This window comes from Channa argus, chromosome 2, assembly GCF_033026475.1.
Source record: "Channa argus isolate prfri chromosome 2, Channa argus male v1.0, whole genome shotgun sequence".
Lineage (NCBI taxonomy): Eukaryota > Metazoa > Chordata > Actinopteri > Anabantiformes > Channidae > Channa > Channa argus.
The window spans coordinates 11,544,760-11,561,712 of record NC_090198.1 but is presented as its reverse complement, the minus strand read 5'-3'; the positions used below and the strand labels follow the sequence as shown (position 1 = coordinate 11,561,712).

At 39.9% G+C, this 16,953-nt stretch overlaps 1 protein-coding gene across 3 annotated transcripts in view; it reads left to right on the top strand.

Moving 5' to 3' along the window:
• The window catches only part of sema4bb (sema domain, immunoglobulin domain (Ig), transmembrane domain (TM) and short cytoplasmic domain, (semaphorin) 4Bb), a 51,758-nt gene that overhangs the window by 8,528 nt on the left and 26,277 nt on the right, over nt 1-16,953 (top strand). For all 3 annotated transcript variants that reach the window (XM_067495350.1, XM_067495352.1, XM_067495349.1), the window contains exon 2: nt 11,510-11,955. In XM_067495350.1, the coding sequence (XP_067351451.1) occupies nt 11,835-11,955 (121 nt within the window). In that variant the 5' untranslated portion in view covers nt 11,510-11,834. The remainder of the gene's footprint in view (nt 1-11,509; nt 11,956-16,953) is intronic.

Here is a 16,953-nt window from a genome sequence, read left to right as displayed (position 1 = left end):
TTGGGATCATGCTCCTCCAGAGCTGCTTTCGTGGTCGCATGCACATGGTGTCTGCTTGCTCCTGACAACCTATAAATCAGAATTAAACTAATTACCTTGTGGCCTTAGCAGGGATTTTGCTGAAGTTGGTGTAAAAGCAGTGTGTGTAGGTTTCAGAACCAGGCCTTATGGAGTGGTCCGTCTGTTTTCTGTCTACCCATAAACAGCTGTTATTTGCATCTAGCTGAAAAAAAAACAACAAATGGGAAACAGTTCTGTTCATTTGGCTCAGCTTTATTTTCACCAGACTTGAAGAAACACTGCCGTATTTTCTGCTAAGTCTGGATTAATCATACAAGAATGTTAAGACCATGTGGAGTCTTTTGGAATTGATTCTGTCCAACTTAACATTTGCTTAATGACACCAGCATGTTTCCTGTTATTTTCTTTCTAATGCACCCACCTCTTATCTCTGCAGGCCTGTTGCAGAAAGTGTTGACATGCCTTCCATATCACTCTGTATTTCTTTGAAACAAACATAGTTTCACCCCTCAAACTATTGTGAACTCATTCACCAGATCTGGAGGTTCTGTTGTGATTTACAACCAGTGCTTTGATGATGCTGATGTGCCTTGTTGAAATCAGACTGTGGAGCAGTCTTCCCCCTTTGGGCCTCTTTTGTTCTTTTCCTCCATTTGCCAGTGTGTGATACTGTATCAATAACAGCAGTACCACACTGATAGTATCTGGCTCCCCTACTGTAAACAAAGCTGCAGAAACTTTTTTCTCTGAAAGCTTTTGCAAAAGCATTCTGCATGCTCCCCCTATCGTCCCCCTTTTTTCTCTGAAACACACAAACACACACTTAAAACAATCACACACACAGACTCCACCCAACACTCTAACAAGTGTAATAACTTGGGAGGAATGGTCAGCATGTGAAGCGGTTGTGGTAAACAGTAGGGGAAGTAGAAAACGGGAAGCAGAGACACTCCGTGCTGCGTTTAACTCCCAAAAGGTTAGTGATACCCCATATAGTGTCCGGACTCCAGAGGGACTGGAAATTATCTGTATGAACTGATGGGAATGTGTGTGTCTACGCAGCCTCCCATACAGTACAGAGATGTGGGAAAACAGTCATTTCGCTGGGCTGAAGCCAGTTTGCACTCAGGGACGGGGCAGCCATAAAGCCAGCCACATTGCCTTTTCATCTGCTTAGGCAAGTTTGTGCCGATGATATCCAAAAGGTTTTGTCGTTCACCTCAAATGAAAAGAGAAATGTGTGAAAATCCTACGTATATTTTGGTCTCTCTGAGCTTTCCTGCAGAGGCAGTGAAGGGATGCCGGGTTGAGGAATCTGCAAGAATTCTTTTAGTGTTACTGCAACCTGAAGTGTGAAAAGTCCCACTTGGTCTTTACATATGGGCAGTAAGGTTAAATAGTTTAAATTTGCATTCACTAAAACCTTGTTTCTGTATCTATGCATAGCTTTGTCTGCCAGTTGTGTGGCCATTCATATTAAGCAGGACCTTCAGGTCCTGTAAAAAGGCTGGCCAGGCCCTGCAGGCTTTTTGACGCCCAGCCAAAGAAGTGCTCTGCACGCAGGTGATGTTCCCCTGAGGCCACGCTGATGAGCCTGAAGTTCATTTCTCTAATCTGACTTTTCTACCTACTTCTTCTCACTCTGAGATCACTTTCACAAGCCTGAATATGTAGCTGTGGGTTCATACATGCACACAATGACGTCAGCCCTAAGACACATGCAGTATTTTTGCTGAACTCTAAGTCTGTTAAGCATATAGAGAGTATACTTTTAATCATTAAATGCAGTTTCTGTAGTGTTTGTACTCGAATTCCAACATTTATTCTTGCGTTTAACCTTTGTAGCTTTCTATTCCACGTTTGGTCTGCTTGTGAGAGGTTAATGCAAAATTCTACAGTCTCATTTTCAGATACACCTGTGGAGAAGAATGGGTTAGTGCTGCAGTATTTCTATAGTAACTCAGTAGTTCTTGTAGAATCCACACATCCATAATCAAGATGGACAGTGCAAACCTGCAAACCAGGCTGGGTATCACACCTTCATCCATTCAGCTTTACGGTTACTTTGAGTTTAAATCCATGCATGAGTCTTACAAGTGTTTTAGGGTGTCAGAAGTGTCCTCCACAGTGGCTTTAGATGAGGGCTTTAGTGAGGTGTCTGTCTTTAGATGGAAATACATTATGCAACACATTCCTCTCTAGAGTGAAATTAATGTCGCCTCCATTTTCCTTCTCTTGTTTTGAAAGAAATGCAGAGGAAAAAGACAAACTGTGACTTTGTAATGGAAAGCAGACTTTCTATGTGCCTGGAATTCTTTCCGTGTGGATCCACTGATAATAACATCTTATATTTCAGTTGGAGGGATATGCTCACAGTTTTTGTGTTTATTTTGCACAAAAGCCTTAAGATTCAATATTTACACAGGGAATGACCAAGCAGGTCCGTGTTTTACGGCAATAAAAACAAAGAACTTCTATTCTTGCGTGTGGCAGGTGGTAAAGGTTTATCAGAGCAGAATAGATAAATGAGCCATTGACTGAACTGTAGTGCGTCTATCCACGTGCTGTGATGTTGGACATCATTTAATGTAAGTGTCAATACAAGCCGTCAGTACAAACTGTATCGAAATTATTTTAGGTTTAGGGTTAAAAGTGTAGTCTCAAATAAAAACGTTTTCTTTTACTACTGATGTAGTGCTCCAAATAAATATTAGAGCTGGATTTACAGTACAGTCCCTTACTGATCAAAGCAAGCATTTTTATTTTTCCCTAGTTTAGTGTTGAAGTAGTTTAGCCGAATAATTTCATTATGACCCTATTCTTTATTTGTCCAATGTATCAGGCATTATCAGCAGAATTGTTGCCTAGGAGGGACCATACTGTTGACTTATTGCTTCCTTTATTGGTTGGGAAGTCACAGGCCCCACTCCACAGTAAACAAAGCAGAAGTGCTTCAGCTGTTCCTTTCAAATTTGCATTGTTTGCTGAGAGTAAACACCCACCTGCCTTCAAGTGCCAAACTTAAAAAATAAGCGACTAATTGTTATGTTTTTCATTGAGAAGAGTAATGTGAATGGTTCTGCGGTCGGGTTTGGTGGTTACGTGAATGCGGTCAAGTGAGTTCACGGTCTCTCATGAGTTAAAGCAGGGGCCAGAAACTGAATATTGTCATCTGATACGCTTATAAATCCTATTGCCCTGCTTGTCAAATCGTGTAAAGAAATTAATCCTCACGTTGTGTTTAACTGAAGGGATTAGCCGCTGCTCCACCTGACTCCATATTTAAGTCATGAGATGAACAACCTGCTATGAATAGCCAACATTTTGGATTTGATGATGTAATTAGCAAATGACCTATGATGCTAGTACAGCATGGTCCAGACCTCACAAAGCCCTTTCTATTGTTTGATTACATGACTGTAAATCTTTGGCTCTCCTTTGTCATGCAACAGAGTTTGTTCACAGTCTTGACTGACATCATCATCAACATCATCATCAACATCCCGGCTGATGAATGAGATGTTGAGTGTTGTGGCCATCTGGAGTTTTGATGGCAAAACAGTGTTTCCTGTATATCTGGGCCAGGAGGCCACAAGGAGAAGCAGAGTGGCAGGGAAATAAATCAAATGCCTTATTTTGCCTCACTGCTGACGTCTTTAGACAAGTATTAAATTACATTCTGTCAAAGCATATGAAAGTTTAAATTCCAGTTTTTTTGTACTGTTCCCACCCAAGGCAAAATGCTCTACATAATTATGATTGTTTTCTAATTGGTCAGCACAGTTTTTTTAAATAGGTCATCAGGTTAAAAGTGTGTGGTTGTTTTTTTTTTACTTCAAAGCACATAATAAAGTATGTAATTTATTTGGCAGCCAGTTTGTAGTCTAATCATTTTAAATACTGCAAAGATACTTCCCCATGCGTGGTTTGTGCATCTCTAAAGGTTTCCAATAGTTTCTGTAACAGGGCTGCGATCAAGTGGAACTCAAGGGAAATTATGCCTCCTATCACACTGCGCTCTGACTGACACGCACAGCTTATTATTGACGCTTTGCAAGTTTTTCAAGAACCGATCTCCCACTGTTCCCCGTCAGGCTTGAATAATTTGAGGCAAGGGCAAGTCTGTATCAGAAGGAATAAGGTGACCCCAACTCTCCTTTAAGCACTTATCTCCTCTGCCAGTTCTGCTTCACTCACTTGTTTGAAATGATAATTGCTCCTTCCTGCATGGCAGAGCTGAGCAGTATGTACAGTTATGTAAAAGTGAGTTTGAATATTCCTCAGAGCCTGTTTGAGCTGAGGATCACAGTTGAAGTGGTGTCGCTTCTCTTGTTTTTCTCTTCACTTCAACAAACTGTGGATATAGCATGTTGGGATATATGTTAAAGGAAGACAAGTCCCGTCGCACACCAAGAGTGGATGTAAATCTGTATTCATCACTGTATTTTAATGAACATCTTTGAGAGTGGGCCACAGACAAGACGGGATAATAAAACAGTGGACACACTGTATTTAAACAATTAACACAGATCTGTCTGGTAGCACAGGGTCACGCAAAGCCAACTGGGGGAGCCCAGGCGTTTTTTCTCACGTGTTAATTAACACGTGAGAAAAAAGCTGATTCAAAGTGGTGGATCGGGGTGTTTTTATACGCACTTTAATAAGTTGATTATGAGCAGATTGAGTTCAGTTCTTGTCATGACACAGCTAAACCTCATCATCAACTTATGTCTGGGAAACCTTAAGTTGATTGACACATTCATCTCCTTAATAATTTGTAGTTTTGAGTGAGAAGATTTAACAAAATGGCTTTCAAATTACACTGCAAGTAATGAACATTTCCATCAAGGACCTCTGAAAGGTGGTGGTCAGTGAAAGATATTTGCCATTAGTCTGCAGGCTGCAGATAACCTTCTGAACAGTAACTATCAAAGTCTACTTCTCCAGAGGATTCTGTTGTAAGTGTTTTACAAAAAACGTATAAAAACCATCTTCAGACTACAGGTTTTATTTTTTTAGTTGCGGAAATTTGCTGAAACACACACACAAATTCTGCACATTGTTTTTTTGCTACAGTGAATTTGGAGCATTGTGCAGTTGTGGTAGCTGATTCCACCACTGTAGTTGCAGTGTAGTTCAGTAAGTACACTCTGTTGTATTAAAAGGATACTTTTATCGCTATCCACTTTATCAGTAAATGGGTATTTCCTTATGTAAATGACTTATGACCTAATAAAACAGTTCTAGTAGGTGCACATCTTCTATAGCAAAAACCCTAATTTGTATTATTTTCCTGTTATTTTATGGTGTGAAAAACAGTGTCATCATAGATTTGAAGGCATCAGGGACATACCACAGCAGGATGCATTTTAGCCAAGCATCAATAGAAAGATAATTCTATGAATAATTAATAATACAAGCAGGAAAAGTCAGTATCCTCATATTATCACTCTGGGATCACACACGTTAATGAATTATGCAGCAAAGTCTGTTGGTTTCAATTCTTTTACACTTTTATATTAATGTCAAATACAGGTGACACACCCTGTTGTGTCCAGGAAAAAGTTACCACTAATGTGGGGATTTGGCTTTTTTTTTTCTAGCTCTGTCAAGATTTGAACCTTTTTGGACACTAGCACAAATGTGAGCCGTGGTCAGTTGTTTGAGATTTGTGCCATCTGTAGCTGGCAAACAGCAGAATACAATGGATGTAATAAATATACTCACAAACTCTGAACCAGTGCTAAAATGATCTGCTGTCTTGCAAGTTATATCATCATCCACTAGCTATCATTTGGAAAACACATTTGCATATAGGAAATTGAGAGCGTTATGTTAAATCAGTGGGGACTGATTAGCAGTCAGATCTGCTTTTTGTGCTGTTTGTACAAATTTGTCTCTTTCAGAGGGAGTTTCCCTTTAGGCAGTAGGAACCTGAATCCTCAGTGTGCAGCTGTTCCGTATTATAGACCTAAAAGTTGGAGCTTGCATAAAGGTTTTTATTTTATCCTGAGTCAAAATCTCTTTTGAGGCCTCGATTCACTTCAGAGCCAAGAAAATCATGTTACCTGCAGGGTAGAAATGATATTGAGAAGACAATATAAGAACATTTTTCTCTCTGTGCTTGTTTTATGTGTGTATGTTTGTATTTCTTCTGAGTCGTAACTTAGGAGAACTATGAAAGCAGTGATAGCTCATATATTATTGATTCCTTTATGTCTGTTGACATTTCAAAACAACCTCGTTCAATTATTTACATTTAATCTTTAATCATTTTCCTGCTCTATAGGAATTTTCTCTAAGAAACAAACTGGATGTAAGACACTTCACCAGTTTTAACAGCTTTGCAGTTAGCTTGGAATGAATTATACCGAGGTTAATCATTTTAAACCCCGCTCAAAGTTTTCTCTGTGATGATGTACGGGAGCTTTGTCTCAGATAGACGTTTTATGCAACAAGGGCTGGACATTTCTAGCTGGTTTAGTACCAGTGAAGATGTACTGTCCTACTGATTTTAGCCTTATTTAGTGTAGACTTCCTGTTGTTCCTTTCTCCTTCGGTGTGTTTGTTGAATACTGAGTGAGATTTTTGAAACGGTTTACTGACATTTTGGAATTGCAACATTAGAAGAACATGCTGACGTAAGCCACTTCACAACCATACTGTAGGAAGAAGGCTTTAAAAGGCTTTAGTGGATGTAGTCGAGTAACATCTTGATGTGCAGGCCTTTGCAGCAAGTGACGTCATTACTCCTCATTTTTGTCTAGCATCTTTATCACTGATCTCCCTCTCTCAGACATGCTGATTCATGCACTGACGCTGCATATTCTCACACAGTCACTGTGATAATGAATTTACTATGAGCTCTGCCAGCTTAGGAAACAATTGCTGCTGCCTCGACTGCTTCGAGTGAGGGTTACAGTTTATTTTTAACCCAGCCGTGATTTATTTAGAAGACTGCTATCTTGGTGTTGCAAACAGTCTGCTCAGCTGAAACTTTCATCTTTACCTCACCCCTGTATCATTCCCAGGTGGGCTGGATGAGAGGGAATTTGGTACCCAGTCCTCACACAAAGTGCTGGACACCGTGCTGTATTTAATACACAGTATCTTCTCAGTATCCAAAAAGTGTAGGTAATTTACCAATACAGGTCAAAGGTCATGTGTTTATTAGTTATTTACCAGATGGGACTAAAGTGCTGCTATGTTTTGTTTAGCCACAGGGACCTAAGCTAGCTGTTGACGGTCAGTACAGTCAATAAAACTTAGGCGTGGCCGCATGTTCGACCACAATAAATCGTTCTCTATTTCAACATATGCTAAATACTGAAGATGTGATGCAGATGCTGTGCAGGCCTTGTTTGATTGAGCTGGAGAAATAATTATCTGCCATTGAGTCCTTAGTAATGTGGTTAATTTTTCTCTAAGTAGTAAGTGATGAGTAATTACTCACATTCTAAAGCGACGAGGCTAACGCTGCGTTTAATTATGATGCGCCATGAGTGGGAATCTATACAAACAAAGCACAAGAGCTCATAATGTCAGTAAATGGAAAGATCCACAGTTGAATGTCACTGAAATCATACTTGAAGTGAAATATAATTTTTATAATAAATTTACAAAATTCCCAAAGTCCCATAAGGTTTTACAAAGTCACCCTTAAACCTGGCAAAAACTCACACCGTTTCTAATTCAATTGCTCCTGTGCAATTAAATGCAAATGCTTTTATAGTTCCCTTTGCTTAGGACTTAGATGTACTGTGCGATACTGTCAATGGAGTGGACAGCGGCCCAATCTTACCTCATGTCAACCTCTGTGTGATAGTGCTCAGCAGCCTGCCAGGCTGCTGATTATCTCTATGAGTGTTTCAGTTGAGGACAAAACCTAAATGCGAGACAAGTCACTTTGCAAATATGCGTTACTGGGAGCGGGTCAAGCATAGATATCAGTGTTTTTTTTATGCAAACCTGGCAAACGTTTAGCAGTCATGCTGTTCACTATCCAGTGAACTCACCGTGACCTGGCGGAGTATTTTATATCGTCCAATATGTCTGTCACATCTTTTCTCCTTTTAACAGATGCAGGTATTAATAGGGAGCCTCGAGGGATTTTTGAAAGGTTAATGAATCTGTAGCCTTAAGCAATATGGCACCAGATTCCCCCTTCATAGGTACAAGGGGCAGCAGACCCTCTCCTAGATGAACAGATGGGTCCTATGGCATTGAACATAGTGGGTTGCCTACACTGCAACTGCTCCAGTTGAACGGGGCTTTAATCTTATACACTAAGTCCTATAATTGTTGCTTCTAATAAGATCAGTTTCTTTAGTCGAGCACTCTGTGCCAAATATGATTTAATGCTTATTAATATTTAATACCTTTACTTCAGATCCATGCCTCATTGTTCTTCAGAATGGATTAGGATGTTACAGGATTATTTGACTGAAATCCATGTATTTGTGACATAGTAGTCAACAAAGACTGTGTAGGGATGGGTGCAGTGTTTGTCAATTTGGTATGGACATTATACAGTAGTTGTCACACCCACGAGCCTTTCTTCATTTTATTTTTCATTGTTAGTTATGACTGAGCACACATATTTTATCAGTTGTAATTTGAAACAGGAGAAATTTGCTAAAAGTGCTAAGCATAACAATTATAATAACCAATTACAGTGTACCAAAAGACCAGGATGTGCGCGTGACATTTATTCAGCTAGACACCTCTTACTGTACCTGTACCACATAGTTGTGCACAGGGACCACTAAAGATATTTTTATTGTGCTAATTACTATTTGGTGGCACTGAAAGTTGAATGCGGTACGTTATGAGAAACTTCTTCGAGCATTGCCGTGCTACAGAATTAGTCAGAAAGTTTCCTAATTTATCAGAGAGCCAGGGAACCCTCCTAACAGCACTCTCTCTTTTCATTAAAATTTAAAAAGCCTCTGGAGTTACATAAGGATATGCCCTGGGAGCACAGAGACCTGGAGCGTGTGACACATGCAAGTCTGCCGTGCTTGTTGTTGCAGTCTCAGCAGACATGAGAGGGACCAGCAGAGGAGGAGGAGGAGAAGGAGGAGGAGGAGGTAATGTTACAGGATCACGGGTGGATGTATCGGCCTCCAGTGATTCAGTTCACTAGAGCAGCATGAGCCAGTGCAGGTGGTAGTAAAGTGAAGAGTGACACAGGCTTACTGCTCAAGACCCCAGGGGCAGAAAGAGACACAGATGAAGAGATGAGGGGGAAAGGGGTCTCCTATGTTGTATTCAGTAAAACATGCAGTGTGTGTTGCCATGGTATAAGTTAGACAGATGACCTTTTGCCTATCTACAAAAATGTCCGCTCCCCAGCCAGCGAGTAAAGCATCCATTCAGTCAGCCAACTTCCAATTCTGCTTGGTGCCAGTCTAAGTGTGTTACCCAGTTACAAGTCAGGGATGGGCTGTAAATCTATTCATCCTGCTGGCTGCTGCAGTTTGTCCTGTTTTTCCAGACCCATCTGAAGTTTTAAATGCAACTCCTCAGCTGAGCCCTGTCTCACCAGATAACCATGAGCACCTCTGAATCCTGCTTTTCTTGTTCTGTTTTTGGATTTACTAACTGTAAATATTTGGATGAGGTCCTGTGGGAGTAGTTGCAGTGATGCAGAGTCCAGTGACGCCATGTGCTCTCCAGTGTTTACAGTACTTTATAAACGTCACTACCTACTGGATGTGGGAGCTCAGGGGAGACGGGCAATAAGAAGTAGTGATTTGTGTTACATCCCATAACAGTTCTTGCTTTGATCACTAAACCGCGGTGTCTACACTTTCCTGAGGACGCTGCTGAAACCATAATAATTCAGTTTGCACTCAGGAAAAGTCGTAATAATGTTGGTTATTTCCTAACCTTGAATTTAGGTTAACAAAATTTCAATTTAAGCATAAACATTTCTAATTCTTTGTTTTGTGCTAATGAGCAATTGCACTGTAACAAAAGGTTAAAATGCTAAACACTTATTTTAGGATTTTAACATTGTGATCAAGGGCATATTAGCATGTTTTATTAATATTCAATGTAAAGCACTGCTGTGTCAAATGCAGTCTCACAGAGCATCTAGCAAGGCTATGTTTAAAGTAGCTTTAGTCAATGTTTTACATCGGATGAAATGACTAGTAATACGCAAAAAGTTGGTTACGATAACAAAGCAATAGATAGTTTAGATCTAATTTTGCAGTTCTTTTCAGCTCTGTTGCACCTTATAGCATCGTTCAGCTCATTTTAGTTTTCCAGGCAAAACAAATTGCTTTACTTTGCTCTCTTTGCTCCTATAACATCACTTTTGGCTGAACAGACGAGTGTTTCCAGAATAAGAACTGCTAAACAGCATTCATTACTTACGTGTCATCAAAGAGCAGTCAGACATAGTTCATATTTGCGCTAGGAAATTTAGTGTTGGTGGAGACAAAAGAAGAGCCATAAAAGTTTGCAAGGTGGCCGTAGCCATGATTTACCTGTAAATAAATGAATGCTAATGTAGCTGGATCTGTGTTCAGTTTTGCAACAGGTATGCAATTTAAACCAATGGAGGTTATTGTTTAAGAACAACTTTATTTCTATTTTATTTTAATGCAACTTTGAAAAGATAAATAGATTGTGCCCCGTGTTTGTTATAGGCATGAAGCAGATTCCAGAGTAGAGTAATACCAATGTCAGGTGTTTACCAAGAGAGTCGACCCCCTCCTAAGTAATACAATCTCAGCATACATAACAGGCTCCTTATCTGCACACTCACACTGAAGCCAATAAAAGTCTGAGAGCAGATGTGTTCATTGGGCCTCTTTGAGACAAATTACAGAGTTGTCTTGGGACTCACTGTTCTTTCATTTGTTTCTTCCACATAGACACAGTATACAAGCCAAGCTCCCATATTATCTTCTCGGGATCTTTTACCAATTGTTGACAACAGCATAATTAAATGTAGGAGTTAAAAAAATCCAGCAGGCATTTTATCTCATAGAAAAACTTTGTGGCCTGCAATGCAAACAGCAAACATACACTTAGACTTAAAAGTTTGCAAAAGCCTTTGCGCTACCACATAATGTGTGTGTTCATGTGAGCTGGCTGGTGGTCTGCATGATTTTGTTTGAGTTTTTATTTGACAGTGTGGCCAGAGAGTAAACATTAGAAGCATAAATATATGTTTGCTGAAGCCATGTGCTACAGGTAATTATTCAAGTCTCAGGAAAAGGGAGATAAGGTGGGACATTTAGGTAACATCGTTGTTTGCTGTCAAAGAGGATAGATATCTTAACTCCTGCACTCTTGATTTGTTGATCTGCTTGTCCATCCTCCAGAATGAACCACTGCCAAATGGATCAGTTCTTTCTGCTTTGTTGGTTATAGTGTCAGATGTTGGAAATGGATCTGTTGTTTTAACTGGTGTTTAATCTTTTTTAACATGGATCAAACCCGTAGAAACAGCTTCTCCTTCTTTTCTCTACAGATCCAAAATGATTTTAACTAAATGGCCACAAGTCGGAGCTTAGTGCTGATCCACCGAAGAGCAACATGAGTGGATGAAAACAAGCTGCCTTTAATCCAGAAAGGATTCCTCTGCTCTGTGATAAGAGTCTACTAACCATCTGTAAAGACCAGTGGGAGTACAAGAATCAAGTCAAGGGCATGCTCAGTCCCCCTTAGCCTGCAGGAAAATGGGAGTGAGAGAATAAACCGCTCTGGAGTCAAGAGGAGCTTAATGAATTTCAAGGAATCTTAAAGCACTGTATACTGTAAATCGGTGTATGTCTCAGTGAGAGGATCAGACAACCATGTGGATAACTGCTGCAACTGACCACTGTCTTCTGGCTGCTGTACTGCTATTGGCTAGCTGCCTGCAATCAGTGATGGCCACTGAGGATGATGTCACACCGCGCATCAGCTTCCCATACAGTAAGTGAGAATGCACACAGTACTTTTATTTAATCTAGATTATGTTATTGTCTCACTCTGCTGAAAAAGCAGTTGTCCAATCGCAGCTCAATAACTGTAACGGCAGGTTAAATAATGTAATTAATAAAATTACCACAGCTGGGCCTAAAAATTGCCCGTCTGATATCATTTTGGAGACACACATATCAATTCTGTTGTGGGTTGAAGGTCACAGATCTGGCCCATTTCTTCTCTTTACCATTGCCATTGTCTCTCTCGTTTCAGCACTCAAACACCTAGTCCACTGGACAACAGTACAGTATACTGAATTTAGTTATGTTGATTGCATAAGGGGTTTTAGTAATCAACTTTCTCAAGGAATTGTTTGAGCCATACTCTAGATTGAGAATCATTATTCTTAAGCATTGTGCATGAGGCTGTTGAATGTGTGGCACCCTGTAATAAAACATTTGGATGATTTTATTTTTTTTTTACAAAATTATTTTGTGTAGTTAAAGGACATATGAAACACATCCTGTTCAATCTTTACATAATCCCTATACATTGTTCCCAGTTTTATGCCTGGCAACGTGAAACTTCAGCCAGAGTGCATTTAAAACTAAGGTATAAAGCAGCTTAATTAGCTGGCTGCAGCTGAGAAACCTGATTAAACAAATATATCATCACCACCTCAAACTAAGGAGTCTGCTTACGTTTACAATGGCCTGTTGTTTCAAAGCTTACTAACAGTTTTGTGGGAAAATCTGTAATCTGCAGTGTGAGAAAGGAAGGTGTGGCAAAGCCTGTAGCACAGTAACTAAAGAAGGACAGGGTTTAGAGAACTCTCAAGCTCACACGAAATATCATATTCAGGTCAGCGGTGAATAAACACAACAAACAGCTGTTTGTAATGTGTAACGTAGCAGGCTCTGCAAAGTTGTACTCCCAGACGTGCTTACAGGCCCCCATGCACACTTGCCAAGACACCCACATTACAAAAACCACTTCTCATAAATATGTGCAATTAAAAGATTGCTCCCTGTGTCTTTCTTATTTATTTTTTACCCTAAGTCTTTACAGAATGGCATGCTGAAATGTGCGTGGCATAACCTGAGATTTCTCTGAAAGAAGAACAAATAAAGCAAAACAATTAGGTCTCCGCTAACTGTTCAGCTGCTCTTATTACAGTAGACTTCATGTATTCAAACACACTGGACTCTTCCTCTATTTTTAATAATAATAAACTTTTTTGCAAGGTTCAGCTAAATGTGACTATTTATCACAAAAATAAACCTAATGTGTCTCCTTGTTTCTGTACCTGACTTCATTGCATGTAATGTTCCACACACACAATGCAGCGCTACTCTTATTGTAATAACTGTGGATTAAACTTGATCATGTAAAACAGGGGGCTTTTTTTATGCTAGTTGTTCTTATGACAGATTTTTGGTATTTGATTGATACATTATGGCGGCTTATGACAAATGAACTAGGAGGGAAATAAGGTTGCTGTTTGAAGGTGGCACACAGGGGGAATTGACTGCTATTCAGGGAAGAATTGCTAAACACTCACATTGCGTTGATTCTTAATATTAGCTCCCTTGTTCGCACAGTGTGTTTTTGTTCTGCCCTTGTGTCTGCTTTGCAAAACTGCTGATAAAGGCAACTGCCAATCCAGCAGCTACCAAAGTATAGGCTTGTGTGGATGTAGGTGTATTTTGGCTCCTGTAAACACTACCTGTCTGAATTTGAAGTTCCTAAAGAAAAACATGCTCGTTTCCTTCGCTCCTTAGCAAACCGAGACAGGCGTCATGCTGTAAATCACATGCACCATCTCAAGCTGGCATCGCTCATATCCAGGAACAAGCTTTCACATACTGGAGCCATTTAACTCGTTTCTCAAAGTACTAAATGGATTACATTGGCTCAAGGCTGGTTCCCAGCAACCGAGTCTTTTTCAAACCACGGATTTTTCCTCCCCCATTTGCGTTGCTGCACTCAGCATTCATAATCTAAATTTCATGTATTTTGACATAAGCAGCTTGTGATTGATGCTGAGGAGCGTAAGTAGTAGTGTGAGACAACATGCTTTTCAGCCAATAATATAGTGTAGAGAATCTTATTGAAATGTCACTGACACTGAGTGTAACCTATTCATCAAAAGTGCAGCTTTGCATAAACAGGGTCCGCATCATCACTCACATGCTAAATGCTTCGTATATAAACTTGTCTCAGTTCAACCCAAACCACTATTACAAAACATGTGAAGCAGGGCACCCCTTTAAACTTTTATTCTGGTTTGTAGTTGTGTAAGAAAAAGTGGGCGCCCAGGCTCTTTTTTTTAGAATGGACCCTTGCTTCAGCACAGCCTTTTTCCTGGAAAAGTGTCCCTTTTCTTTTTGTGCTCCTTCCCTCTCCCCTCGCTCCTAATGAGCAGGCTAATCTCTCATGTGCAGTAAGTGGAGGTTTTTGTGGTCGCTGCAGTGTGAGAGCTTGTCTGTTTTTCATTATGGCTCTTTTGCAGAGATGCAGCACAAAGGATCATGGGACCTGAAGCAGTTAACATCGGCTAGGCATGCGGCATGTATCGTTCACTTATCACAAACCTCTCAGGCAGGATGTTGTGAGGAGGAGATAATTTGTTTTACCTCTTTGTTTTTCTTTTATTGGAACAAGCTGGAGAGATTCAAATTCTGAGTACTGAGGTCACCCAGTTTCTGCATTTAATAAGACTCATCTTAGTCATTACTCTCAACGGTTTTCTCTTATTTGTGTCTTGCTGGTGATTGGTGGAACTTCAATCTATTTCTGTTAAATATTAAGCTCACAGACTGATAGTAGCTCAGCATAAAGACTGGCTCTTTCCAAATGTCAGTCTATAGTGATCACCTTTATTTTCTCTCTATTCAAGGAAAATTTTATAACAATATTAGTTATTCATCACATGAAAGATCCAGTTCTGTCCCCGATTGCAGGTAATGTTCATTTGAATTGTTCGTTTCAAAGTGTTCATTTGAATAGTCGGTTTCAGTTTTTATATAATTCTAGACACGGTGACATGGAAGAGAGAAGACATTTTATACACTGGTCAGACAATAAAGATTTCCAAGCCACAGCACCTCAAGCTGGCACATTTCCATCAAAGGACTGTATATAATTTTTCAAACAAAGGACACATTTTCAGTCTTACACTTTGACACAGGGTACTAGTACAGAACCCAATCAAAATCCTTCTCTTAAGCCGAGGTATTGGATGCGCCTCGCATACCCCGTGTACACAGTGTCCTTTCCCGTTACCATTTGGTTTATGTTCAGAGAATATTGTGCTCTTTCTCTCATGCATGCTAATCCAGTGACCTTGGCAGGGTGTGGATCGCAGCGCAGAAGCAGAGGAGGGGCTGCGAGAGGGGGGTCAGTGCAAATACTCATGAGGGTTTAGACATGCTCCGATGCCCACCTAAAACCCGACAAGGACACGCCCACTGATCCTGAAAGAAAAGTGGTCTGCGGCTTCCAGCAGAGGTGGCGCTCACAAGTGCCTGCATTACAACGGCATAACAGCCGCAACAATGGAGAATAATTACAGTACATCAGCTCCGTCTGTTTTGGACGTTTTAATGGCTGCATCCCTTGCACGCTCCAGGGAATGTACAGAAAAGTTCAGTCTCGGCAGATTTCAACAAGGAACATTTGATTTGAAGAAAATGGCAAGCGGAGAGAAATAATGGTGTAGAGGGTAATTAAGATGGACGGAGAGGAATTTGAGGTTATAGAGCTGTCCTTTTTTTCTTACTCTATTGCTGTGATGCAGCGGAGGTTTCTCCAGAATACCACATTAACATGTTGCAGCAGTGATTTTCACAGTTACGTCCACTGTGGCATGAAGAAAACTTTTATGATGGAATTAATTTGATTTTTCGTAGAATGGTAGAGCATTTAGCATTGACATGGTTTCTGTGGTGCTGGCTGTAAATAACCCTGTACAGCTTTTGAATTGAAGTCAAACTACTTAACATTTTCTTTTATGACACTGAAATGCATTTTATTAAACCTCATTGTTGATACTCACAGAAAAGCATGTGCCTTTATCGCATTCGATATTAAAAGGGTGTTGAAAAACTACAGTTTTTATCACCAAGCACTTTTTTCCTATACGAGCAAAAATAGTTGGTTTTCTGCACAGTCACACACAAATCACTTTCAAACTGTACATATTGTCACCATAAATGTGACAACATGGTGCTTTTGCATCTTTCACTGTCTACACTTTGTTTTTAGATGTGTAACTGTAAATAGTCACACAGGTGTGTGCTGAAAATAATTTGGGTAATTTGAGTCTGATGAAGTACTATGATACGCTGGCTTTTGTGTTTCACCCTAACGTCACCTTGTGCTATTGTTAATAGCAACAGTTTTTAAAAAACAAAAAAATAAACCAAACACCTTAGTACCATAGTCCATCATAATTCAATCCATAGACAAAACCAGACCAGGCAATATTTTGTAATGTAAATATATATTACATTAGAAAATAGATATTACATTAACTATATAATCTAAATGTGTGCTCTTATTTTTCATGAAACATTTCAGGTTTCCTTTTTAAGTTGTGTCAGGACTGAAATGGTGAGAAGCAGCCATCTCATATATCTTTTATTAAAAGTCAGAGCTTTCCTGATTCAGTTTCAGTGTGTTAATACACTCCACATGCCCCTTATTCATATTTGTGTCCCTATGAGGCCTGGCTGACTGTATAGTATGTAGACTGAGCTGAAGGATTCTTTCAAAGTTTCTGACTTTGGGTCCGAATTCTGGCTTCATGTAACAAAAACCAACAGTATGCTGCTGTCTGCAGGTGTAGCACACATTGGCACAAGAGAGGAGGCTTTGTCCTTGTCAGTACATCCGTATGCCACCTGTTGACAGATACACACCTGAATATTTTTTAAACTGTGTTAGGAAAGAGTAATCCTCGTTCCAAAACATGGAGGTTGGTGCAGCAAGTTTGGCGATCCTGAG